The sequence below is a fragment of the Chelonia mydas genome, chromosome 15 (assembly GCF_015237465.2).
Source record: "Chelonia mydas isolate rCheMyd1 chromosome 15, rCheMyd1.pri.v2, whole genome shotgun sequence".
Classification (NCBI taxonomy): Eukaryota; Metazoa; Chordata; order Testudines; family Cheloniidae; genus Chelonia; species Chelonia mydas.
In genome coordinates, this window is record NC_057856.1 from 15,700,771 (window position 1) to 15,713,233 (window position 12,463).

The 12,463-nt window shown below is 38.8% G+C and overlaps 1 protein-coding gene across 2 annotated transcripts in view; it reads right to left on the bottom strand.

Moving 5' to 3' along the window:
• Positions 1-12,463, bottom strand: part of PPIL2 (peptidylprolyl isomerase like 2) — a 116,014-nt gene that overhangs the window by 32,218 nt on the left and 71,333 nt on the right. For both annotated transcript variants that reach the window (XM_037878449.2, XM_037878448.2), the window contains 2 exons: positions 10,405-10,494; positions 7,528-7,561 (listed from right to left, as the gene is read on the bottom strand). In XM_037878449.2, the coding sequence (XP_037734377.1) occupies positions 7,528-7,561; positions 10,405-10,494 (124 nt within the window). The remainder of the gene's footprint in view (positions 1-7,527; positions 7,562-10,404; positions 10,495-12,463) is intronic.

The following is a 12,463-nucleotide window of genomic DNA, read 5'->3' on the forward strand; positions in this document are numbered from 1 at the left end:
GGAGTAGCAGGGGCATCTGTTGTTTTTAAGATGGCCCCACACAGCTCCTATGCTATGCAAGTAGTTCCTCTAGACACCAGAGAAACAGGGGGAAAACACCCCAACAGAAACAGGACAAAGAAATCTGGAGTTTAACACAACACATCGTTATTCTCTGATGTATTTCATTCAAGAAATTGCATCCAATACAATTATTCAAATCTCTCGAGATGTATCAACTACTATGCCACTGCTATTGGTTAGTAAATTGGCTGTGCCCTTTTTTTTAAAAAAAGAATCTGAAAACTAAATCTACTTAGCTTAAATGACTGAAATCCATCTAATTAGATGAAACAAAAACTCTAGCCATTGCACAGTTCATGACCTAAAAACCTCCAAGATTTTCTTAAAAGGTCAGTTGAGGACAGAAACCAAATGTTGCCATAGCTAGTGAGTGGTGCCTGCAGGTCAGAAGTGGGATTCAGAGAACGGGGATGTTTGAATGCAATCCACATTAAACCTGGGCCCCAGGACTCAGGTTTCTCTGGGAACCCCTAACATTGCATTAGCGCTGAATTCAAGAGTTTTAGGTAAGAAACTTGGCTCTTTTAGAAGCAGCAGCCTGGGTAAAGATTTGGTTGGTTTGGGTTTTGTTTTGGTTTTTTAACTTTGTTTTTAAACAATACATCAGCAAGTAAAATTACAGTAAAGATGACAAACATCATACACCATGAAAAAAAAGAAATGAATAGACTGCAACAAACCAGTTGCCTATTAAATAGCAAAAAAAGTAACTTAAATCACCTTCAGTCATTTCAATTATCTAATATTCATGGCTACTTATTCTGTATCTTAGTTCCTGATAAAATGCCACACTACAAACCCAGATTTCTAGTGTACAAAATAAAACAAGTTTTTCCATTTCTGTCTGGTAAATTAGTGATCATCCACCATTTCTGGTGGCGGTGAGGGAAAAGCACTGGAGTTATTGTAATCCCCATTAACAAGGAGAGATAAAGTTTACTGTGCAGCATATTTTACAGTCCATTTCCCAAATATTAATTGGTCATCAAGTTCCAAAGTAATGTATAACATCCTGTCCATAACAGATCAGAGGCAATCACTGAACTTCTCATTCCTCTTCTTACAGTGACAAAGCTGCAAGTCTCTCCTCAATTTTCATCCAGCAGATATAAAGCAGAGTTTGCATCCCAAAGAGTATAACTCTTATTGATGAGGGCCGGGTGTGGACCAGTCGAAAATGGCCACCTCTCATGCCCAACTTTTCAAAAGTCAAGAGATGTAAAGTCCTTCCTTCTTGCCTCTACCATGAAACAGGATTATCAACCAATGTAAATTTTCCTCCAGTCTTCATGGCATTTAGAATTCTCTCCCTCTGACCAACACCAGAGAGGGTGCTTATGACAGTGATGCCTCTATGGTCTTCTCTATGGATTGGATTTTCCATCATGTTCAATTTAAGTGCCTTTGAAATAAAGTTTCTCTCTCTCATGAATTCTTTGAAAATAGAGGGCACAAAATACCAAACATGCTTTTAATAAGCTTGCTTATTTCACTGATTTTTCCCTTGGCTAGTCTCTCAGTGTTATCCAAACACATTTCTGATTTTTACCACTTAAGTGTCTTGCAACCAAATGCTCAAGAAAACGTGCTGACAATATTAAACACAATCAAAAAAACTTCAGAGATTCATTTGACCAATGGTTCAGAGACTTTCAAAAGGATGAAAACAATTCAAGTTCTTTGCAGACCCATCTTCAGACAAACTCAAAAGAGCAGAGGCAAAGTAAAGCTAAAGTTGACTGACTTAAAATGCTCCAATCTAAGTTTTGGGAATTTCCACAAATGAATTCTAAATTTTTGGGGCCCTGATTTAGCGCCGGAGGTCAGCTGGAGTGTGTGAGCTAACAGTACATACGTTTAAAAGACACTAGGGGCCCAACATTCTCAGCGGAAGATCTTTGCATTCTGTCCACACTTCAAGCTGGGGTGTAAATCCCAGCTTGAGGAGATAAACCCAAGCTAACTCTTATTGAGCTAGTGCTCTAAAAACAGAGTGCAGCCCTGGCAGTGTGAACAGTGGAAGGAGCTAGCCTGCCCGAGCACACGCCTACCGTCTCAGACAGGTAAGTACTTCAGGTGGCTAGTGCCTCCTGTTACTTTGCCACGACACTATCTTTGGCATGCTAGCTTGATCACAGCTATGGATATGTCTCCTCGAGCAGGGAATTACACCCCCAGCTCAAAGGGTACACATACCCTTAGTCTGACTCTGATTAGAGACCAAGTTCATTAACCTGTAGGTCACAGTGACAGGAAGGGAAGAATGGAGGCAGGTGGGATGCTGTTTTGAAGAAATTAACGTCTCCTTTTACTTTATGCAAACACACACACACACACACACACACACACAGAAGTGCGTAACTGGCAACACTTTTGGTTGGTTTGGGTTTTGAGTACATTTTCAAAGGCTGGCAGTTAGGCACTTAACTCCCTCTGATTTTTCATATTGGCAGTACTGAAAAATTTAACCAGCTACTCATACTGACTAAATTCTGCCTTTTTATAATCCCTATAGGAAGCAGTCTCCTTTGATTTCTGTGCTGATCAATTGTATTCCTAAAGTCATACGCCTAGTGCATTTTCTGAAGAACTGCAAAGTGGAGTACAATTTAAAACTTGTTGTGAAATCCCAGTTAATCATGTCCAGTTGCTCCCACTCAAGTTGGGACCTTTTATTGTGCAAACTTTGCAATTCACATTTAAAGGCATTAAAATCATATACTCTGTTTTCTTAAAGTCCACAGTAACATCCATAGGCTGAACACTTCCTTTGAACACGAGCTCCAGGTTGACAACACTGTGTTAGATACTCCACAAAGCATGGCATGAGATTTACAAGTTGAGGCCAATCCTAAGAGAGGTCTGAAAATTCACTTCGAGAAAATGTATAATCTTAAATAAGGATTGAAACAAACCACTCCTACTTTCTGAGATTTCTCTAATGCAGATATATAGCCTGTTGGGAAAGTTTCAGAATTGACCAAATGACTCAAGGAAACCCCCGTGAACACCTACCTTGAACAAACAAGCTCTTGGGACAATGAAACTAGTCTATCATATAAAATTCCTGAAGCTACAATGAGCATGGATTTACCCATACCACTCTAATTAGCATTATCAGGAGTAATAGGCATAAACACTCATGCCCCACGAGCCCTTATTTTTTGTGGGGGAGGGATAGCTCAGTGGTTTGAGCAATGGCCTGCTAAACCCACGGTTGTGAGTTCAATCCTTGAGAGGGCCATTTAGGGATCTGGGGCAAACACTGGGGACTGGTCCTGCTTTGAGCAGGGGATTGGACTAGATGACTTCCTGAGGTCCCTTCCAACTCTGATATTCTATGATTCTACTTATCCAATCTTGAGCATTTTTCTAATGTGGAGAAGGGAGGCCAGAGGCTCTTAAGAGACCCTTCACTTAACACATACACAGAGTTAAATACCCAGAACTTAAGCTGAGCCTTGTTTTAACTCCCTAAGGCAATTGGCCCAGACACTAACACTTCTGAACACAGGACAGAGAAAACATTGCCATTATCTCTAATTCAGAGTTTGAACTCTCCATGTCTGCACTGGAGGTTTTCCAACCTGTCATCTCGACATCTACCTATCTGCTGCTGAGACCCAAAATTCCTTTCTTTCCATAATTCTCAGGGTAAGGTAAGGAACACTACAAGTATGTCTTCCTTCTGTAGTGAACTATAGACTCCATCCAAAGTGCTGAAAAGCAATTTTAAACAGTACTGGTGATTCTTAGACCCTTGGACACTATGAACTCCCTGCTCCAACCATCCTCCACTCCCCTTCAATCGTTCTCCAACTTTAAGTGCGTGGAACTTCCCACTTTTTTCCATGAAAAGATCACTACCACCTGAATTTCACATCTGCCAATTCTTCTACCCATATGTCCCCATCCATTGTCCTTCTACTGGTCTCTCCTAACATCCTCCCTGGTGGCATCTTTGCAGCAAACTTAAACTTCTTAAAATTCAATGCTATTCTTTGTTAAATTGTTTTCTGCTGCCTCCAAACAGATATCAGAAAAAAGACAAGGGCCACAGCAACCAAGTCATGAGTAAAATTTTCAGAAGTGCCTAAGTCTCTCTCAAAATTGGAAATTAGGACCCTTTAAAAAAATTTTACCCCATGTGCTTATGCATTTTTGGCATGTGCTTCACAAATAAAATACCTGAGCTTTCAACAGTATTCTCATGAAACACTTTATAGTTTTCTCAAATAGAGAGCCGCCCCCCCCCCCCAAAAAAAAAAAAAAAAAAAGAGATATGGTGCCAACTAAGAGGATGTACTTGTTTTTCCTATTTGTAGCCTTTGTGATTTTCCCCATCATCTGGTTGCTTTCTGATAAAGGAATAACTGACAAAAACCAGCAGGTTTCCGTAGTGGGGGATTTTTGATAAATTCATTTAATAAAAAGTTCTAAGATACAGATTAATTTTATTTGTAAAATATTATAGTTTCACTGCCCTGAAATTAAATATATAAAAGCTCCGATTTATGGATTAAAACCTTGTCTAGGTTTTTTAAAATAGATTCCAAGGCCAGAAAGGACCATTGTAATCATTTGTCTAAGAGTCTGACGTCCAATACAAGACAGACCATAGAACTTCCTCAAAATAGTTCTGCTGTCCTAGCAGTTTTGATCATCTCTTTTTTTTCTACTTAAATTCTAGTGTTTTAGCACTATTCAAACAGTACTTCTCTTTGAAACAAGAGCGATCCATGATTCTTACAGGCCATGTCAGGATTGTAGCCCTTCTATGTTGATACCAACAGGTCCTGCCCATAGACCCTAAAGTTCAACTTCACACTTAACTTTCTAACAAATACTTCTTTAGTCATTCTGTGGTACATATGACTTATACCAGGACTCTGAAATCATAACGTTATTTATTCTGAACCTTTAAATGAGGCGTTGGTTTGAAACATAATCCAGGCCTTTTTCAGAGCTACTCAGAGAACAGAATTAAGCCACTTTGTGAGCAGAATAGAGCTGTATTTCATGTTAAATCTGATATTTTTAAGCAACAACACTGCAGTTAACAAAACAAGGGAAGCTCAGGACTGCAGCTGTGTTCAACAACCCAGGCCCTCCGCATACAATGGCTCCACATTTGAAAGCAACAGAAAAAAAAAACCCTGAGGTTTAATCAACTGCAAATGAGAGCGAGTTTAGAATATTTTGATTATAGCATTTAAACTTGCTGCTCTCAGAGTATCAAAACAGTTATTTTATACTTCTTGTTCATTTGCTTTATGATGTGCCGAAATAATTACAGACAGGGAAGAAGCCTAGAGAGGTTCCCCCCACCCCAACCTTTTTTTTTTTTTAAATAAATGTCTTTGTTTTTGCATCACTCAATATACTCATCTCAGAAACAAAGACAAAAGATTCAGCAAGATGATCTCAATCTTGTTTTTTTGAAAGGCTGCATGCATATGCACTGTCAGAAACAAATATAATAGTTGTAACTATTTGCTCATCCTATGTACATCAAAAATAGTAAGTATGATCAGAGATGATTAGTGCTTAATGAAGTATAAAAAGATCAAATGTATCAATTAGATGACAACAGCAAAATACTGACTGAATTAAGCAGACAAAAAATTGCTTTGTGAAACTAAAACCTGCTGCAGTTATACCACTCAGCTGTGCAGAAGTTTCTAGGTAATCAAGAACAAATCTTGAAGATTTTCCCCACAGTTGATTAAATTGTGTAATATTAATGAATATACACAAACAAAACAGGCTTAAGAGTCCTGTAGGAGCCTAGCACTTCTAACATCTCGTCACATCAAGTGTTTCAAATATGTTTTATTTCGGACTGGAACCAAGTTAAGGTCTTTAAAAAACTCAGGCCTGATGAAAGTGAGTCTTGTTGCTTCTTTATTTGAAAAGCTGATTTCTGCAATGTCTGGATTCTCCTGAACTGCAGCAATTGTTTGAAGAGCTGCTGGCACCGTCAGAGACATCTGGGTATAAACTGACAGTTTTACGAGAGCTGCTATAGGCTTCATAAACTCAGGCAAGATCCCTAGGTCTATAGTAGATTCAGATCCAATTAAAATGAAGTAAATAGAAGAAAACAAGATGAAAAAAATCAGAGACTGTTCTTTCTGGTTTGGGATTCCATCCTTCTATCAAGCTCTCTTCTAAAATGAAAGGATACACATTACGATTTCCCCCCCAGCTTTATTTGCATTAAATTTTTAACTTTCACTCAAAATTGCAACTCCTCCCTAAACCTTCAACATAACTGCTTTGCCAGCTTTGGCCCTCTTTTCTACGGATTGTTAATTGTGCTCTATTTCATGGTAGTTTTATGATTTGCACAAATGGAGCTTAGAATGACACCACCAAGTTCATTTTCATTCCACAACAAGATTTGAACTCCTGCCTATAGAAGTGAAAGGCTACTGGGGTACACCACTGACCCATTCAAGTACCTCTAGTCCCCTAGCACTTCTTTCACATCTCTTTTTTAAGATGTTCCTAATTATGCCTTTAGATACCTTTAAACCAATAGTCATCTTCTAATGGCATCAGACCATATTTCACTGGACAGTCCAAGAGTAACAAAACGTATAGTAAGTAACAGATCTTTTCAATGGGCTTCAGCACTCAAGACACAGAATCCCTAACCACTCTGATCCGCAGTTGTATAATCCCTCATTAATTTTAGCCCTTTATGCTCATTAGGGGTAGAGTCTTGGCCAGTCCAAATATATCTGAATTGATAAGTAAATAATACATACTACAATATTTAACAATTACATAGACATCCCTTTGGATGAATAGATTGTGTGAGCACAGGAATTGTGTGTGTGTGTAAGTAGCACTCATGTAACTTAGCAGTAGAACAGAATCCTGGGGCCTGCCTGACAAGCAGCTGTGGAGGCTGGCTGACATTTGGTAGTGAGCAGGCAAAACTGACTTGTACAGGTGTGTGGCGAGCCAATTTACAGCAGCAGGTAAGCTCATAATGTACCTTATATAGAACAGGATGGTCAATGCCCTGAGGAGCTTTCACTGCAGTAGTAGGAACAACTCTCATATATGTCTATTCTAATCTTTTTGCATCTCTACAGCGGCTATCACCATTGTATCTAGATCACAGAGGCTAGGAAAGAAGAACAGCCAGGAAAAAGTAGTAACAAAGTAATCCCTAGAAGTTAGAAACAAAAAGGGAAGAGGCCTGCGCCTAACAAGGGGATTAATTCTGGGGGAATGAATAGTATTTGGCCACTAACTAGGCCTCAACAGGTCTCTAACATTTCATTAATATGGAATAAAGAGAGAACCTTCCTTTAGTCCATAATATTTTTTCCTTCTTCTAACACAATCCCAGCACACTGAACTGTGAACAAGACTCATGGAAATTCTCTCAATACAAACCAGCCAGTAACACATGGCTTTATGCAGCACTTTATATTTACACACACTTACCTGTTCCTGTTCCAGTAGGATCACCTCCTTGGATCTGCAGAATGAAAAACAAAACAAAACTATATCCTAAAGTATACTATAGTAAAATATGCCTAATATTTATTAGAGACAAGAAATAAAATATTTTCACAAAACAGAAATTCTGCTCAACCTTTCTTACTACTAAATGGTGTTGTGTTGGCAAGCTAGTAAACAGAAAACTCTTAAACTAGTTTGGGGCTACTTTTATCATTTGGTTTTCATATGCTCCTGGAAAATCATCTAGCAGAGTGACAGGTTTATAATAATAATAGGACTCCTGTGAACAAACAAGGAAAAATAAATGAACTGTGTCTTGTACAGGTTAATGGAAAAATATCTTTTCCATCACCTGCTGTGACCTAAGTTACCCAGTCGATGATGCGCTGCATTTAAAGTTTGAAAAGTGTTTAGTTTTGCAATCAAAGCTCCAGCAAGAAAAAAGAGCTTTCCACACTTGCTTCCATCTTTCTGGCACTATATTCGTTTTATGAGTTGTAAGAAAAAATCCCAAAATGAAGCCAACCCACCAAGATATCCATTGTTTATGTAGGACCTATACAAAAACAATATTTTGGATTTTATTGCTCCAAAGTCAACAAGAGGGAGCGTTAGCTAAAATCATAGCGAAAGCACAAAAAAGCACCATTTTAATTTTGATATCAAACATAAACCTAGGAACACAGTGCTGCCAAATGGAGAAGTCACTTTCTTTTTTTAGGACCACAGGACCCAATCTAAAGGTACTGAAGTCACTGGAAAGACTCTTATTGACTTCAGTGGGCTTTGGAAAGTAAGGGCTTGTCTACAACTACCGCACGGGGTCGATCTAAGATACGCAACTTCAGCTACGTGAATAGCGTAGCTGAAGTCAACATGCTTAGATCTACTTACCGTGGCGTCTTCACTGCGGTAAGTCAACAGCCGACGCTCTCCCGTCGACTCCGCTTGCGCTCCTCGGTCTGGTGGAGTACCGGAGTCGATGGGAGAGCGCTCAGCGGTTGATTTATTGCATCTATACTATACTAGACGCGATAAATCGACCCCCACTGGATCGATCGCTGACTGCCGATCCAGCAGGTAGTGTAGACAAGCCCTGTGTTGCAAAACTAGTTACAGTATTTTGTTCCATTTAAGGGAACGTCTGCAGTGCCCTAAGCCAGTGGTTCTCAACAAAGGGTATGCATATCCCTGGGGATACGAAGTGGTCTTCCAGGGGGTACATCAACTCATCTAGATATTTACCTAGTTTCACAACAGGCTAAATAAAAAGCACTAGTGAAGTCAGTACAAAATAAAATTTCACACAGACAACGACTTCTTTATACTGCTCTATATATTATATATGGAAATGTATGTACAATATTTATATTCCAATTTATTTATAAATATATGGTAAAAATGAGAAAATAAGCATTTTTTCAGTAATAGTGAGCTGCAAGCAAGTAGTTTTTAAGTGAGATGAAACTTAGGGCTATGCAAGACAAATTAGACTCCTGTAAGGGGCCCAGTAGTCTGGAAAGGTTGAAAGAAACTGCCCTAAGCTGTTTGAGTGGGCATAGCATCATTATAAATGGTTTGATTTTAAGACCTATGCAAATCAATGCTAGCATCTTTCCATGCATTTTAAGGAGCTGGCATGGTAATGAGGTGCCACAAGGGTAACATTTGAAACAATTATTCATTCAAAACTAAAAATGCAGCAGGTGAACTATTTACTTGGCATGGCTAGTAACCAAATCGAAAGTTTTGTTTTAATTTTCAAAATTAAATCTCACATTGTAAAACATGTTTTTTTCAGAATATCAGAATGGGTCACTAAACGAGTCTCTTAAATAAACAGGTTCTGAAAACCTTTGCTGTGGGATTATGGTTTGATACCTTCATGAAACTTGGCCCATGCTCATAGAAGTTCACAAAAACAGGCTGAGGTTATTCACTTGGGTTTGATCCTATACACTGCTGAGCACTCTGGGCCCCAATCCAAGGTACTTAAGCATGTGCTTAACTTTAATCATGAGAGAAGTTACACAGAAGTCAATGGGACTACTCATATGGTTAACTGTAAGCATGTACTTCAGTGATTTGACGGATCGGAGCAGAGTGCTCAGCACCTTGTAGGACTGAGTCTTTGGTTGGGAAATCCTCTCTTCCCAAGCCAGCATACCTTACTTCCTCTCCAACAGCTGTCCTCAACCAAAGAGGTAAGAAAGGAGGTGGATTTCAATGACTTGTATGGAGAGAGGGCACACCTTGGGGCAGGTTCCCCCTGGAGGTTCAAGTTCAATTAACACTCAAACAAACTGGTTTGCTGGTTTTCTCTAACCCCTGCATATGAAACCACAGAGATCAGTCCCAGAAGTCCCTCAGAAACTGACTCCCTGATTGTTTCAGCTAGGGCTGTGAACCTCACTAAATGAAGTTCAGATACTCTGGATGTAAAAATATGTATCTTGTAAACCAAGTGTCAGCTGAATGGGATTTAAATGGGCTGAGATATTACTCACCCAGATCAGGGTTTTGAGCTCAGTGCCACTAATGGTCAGATCCAAAGCTCGCTGAAGACAATGGGAGTCTGGCCAATGAGGGATTTCAACGGGCTTTGAATCAGGCTCTGAGTGACAGTACTCTTCAGTGACAGTTGCTAGGTGATCAAATTTATACATCTTGCCCTCACTATGTGAGGATAATCCTTGTTTCCAAAATACATTTTTCATGACCATCTCTAGTGTACACCTACCTGCTCCAAGGAAGTAACTAGAATTTTAAATTAACACATTAATATATTCAACTCCTATTTCGGGGGAATGAGGGTGACAAAACCTATCGTGCATTATGTAGCATCTGTTCAACACTCACCACAAAATTACGAATTGATCTGTGAAAAATAGTTCCATCATAATACTTCTTCTTGCATAGCTTGATGAAGTTTTCACACGCTCTGGGTGTCTGAAAAAGATTAGGTATTTAATGAAGCAATATCTTTAGACAGTAAAATCAATGATTACATTGTTAAAAATAATTGCATTTTGTCTGTGCCTGTTATAAAGAACTAATTTTTAGTCAGGACTCTGATTAAGAGTTCCTTCTAGTTTACAACAAAAAAAAATCCTATAGAAGAGCATATTGTATATCAGAGAGAGACATTCTACAGCAATATGTCAAACGTAGTTCTCCCAAGTGGCATGGAAGGATGCTGAACATTATTCTCATTATGTATTGTTTTATTTTTAGAATATTTCCCAGTGAAGTCAATGACAATAAAGAGGACAATGCTGGAGACCAAATTCATCTATTTATCCCTAACCAGTCCCAGCAACATGCCTCAATCCTTTTTCTGATGGGACTACTTCCAGATTTGAAAGAGTGGTTCATTCTTCAGGCTCATTCAGGCCTTGACATCTTTGCTGAACAATTACAAAAGGGAATACAATCATGCCACTTAGGATAGTGTTGTGTTGTGCACCTGACTACTAAGAACTGGACTGGCACCACAAAAGTCACTATATTTTATATTAGTCTGTTCAAAGAAATTGATGACTTATTTTCACAATCTAAAAGTAAATCTTAGCCATTTATGTTAAATACATTGCATATTTCTCCTTTGCTTTTACTTTGTGAATGAAAGATATTTATCCTCAATCATGGCATTCAAACACCACTTAGTAAAAGACTACAGCACAGATGACCTCTGATACTCCAAATACTTGTCTTTCCTTTATCAATAGTTTCTCTTTTCTGCAGTGCCAGGATGGAATCCATGATAAGTAGAGAAACAGCCTCTCTTAGTTTGGACATGCTTTCCCCCCTCAGTTGTAAATTATGGAAATAATATGAATCCTATTTCATAGAAGCATGTCTTAAACAAGCTGAGCTGTAATAGGCTTTAGAAATTTTCTTATTGCGCTCTGCATGTGATAATAAGCCCCCAGCATGAGCACAAGACTCTGTAAATTAGCAGAGATAAGCTTTCAAGAGTTGGAACCTCTTTCTGAATAAAACTGATGCATTTAGCATTGACATGACACCAGTATGGCTCATCTGTAATGTTGCTCTGAGAACTCCAGCAGTGACAGAGGCAAGACTACACTACCGTGCTACACTGGTGCAGCTGCATCTTTGTAGAGCCTCTGGTGAAGATGCGCTATGCTATGGGAAAACGTTCTCCCATCAGCATAATTACTCCACCTCGGTGAGAAGCGGAAGCTATGCTGGTGGGAGGGAGGGCTTTTTCACACCCTTGAGCAAAGTAAGTTATACCGACTTAGGCTGTAGCGTAGACCTGCCCTCAGTCATGAACATAAAACTTATAAAACATTATTACAAAAATAAGGCACGCTCGCACATTCTACAAATAAAATAAACTATATATATATATAGTTTATTTACCATATGGTGTAAAGGTTGAATGATCTCTCCGATCCCTTTCCCAAAGAGAAACTGTGCTACAGTACAGCCTCAGTTATCTAAATCTCAATAGTCTAAAACTCCCTGTTACCTGGAAACAGGGTCATGTCCCACATTGTCTATGAATTACACTGAAATTTCCCGTGATTAGCCACGCATTCTTTGTCCTTCATGACATCTGGATAATCAAGGCTGTACTATATTTCCTCTTAAGTCTACCCAACATATAGAAAATGAAGCAGCCAGCTACAGTGGAAGACAAACTAGCTAGTCTTAATACAATCTAATGCTACCTCTGATCTCAGCCTTGCAGTGTAGCTTATTATTAGATTAAAATATCTGTTTTATGACAGAATGATACTTTATCATATATTTGTGCAACATCCTGAGGGCAGCTTATGTCATACATAACCAATAATTTCAAACAGGAAGATCTATATATATGTTTCAGTGTTTATAGTACATCTAAAGCCTTTTTTGAAGTTATACACACACTTTAAAAAAATATGCT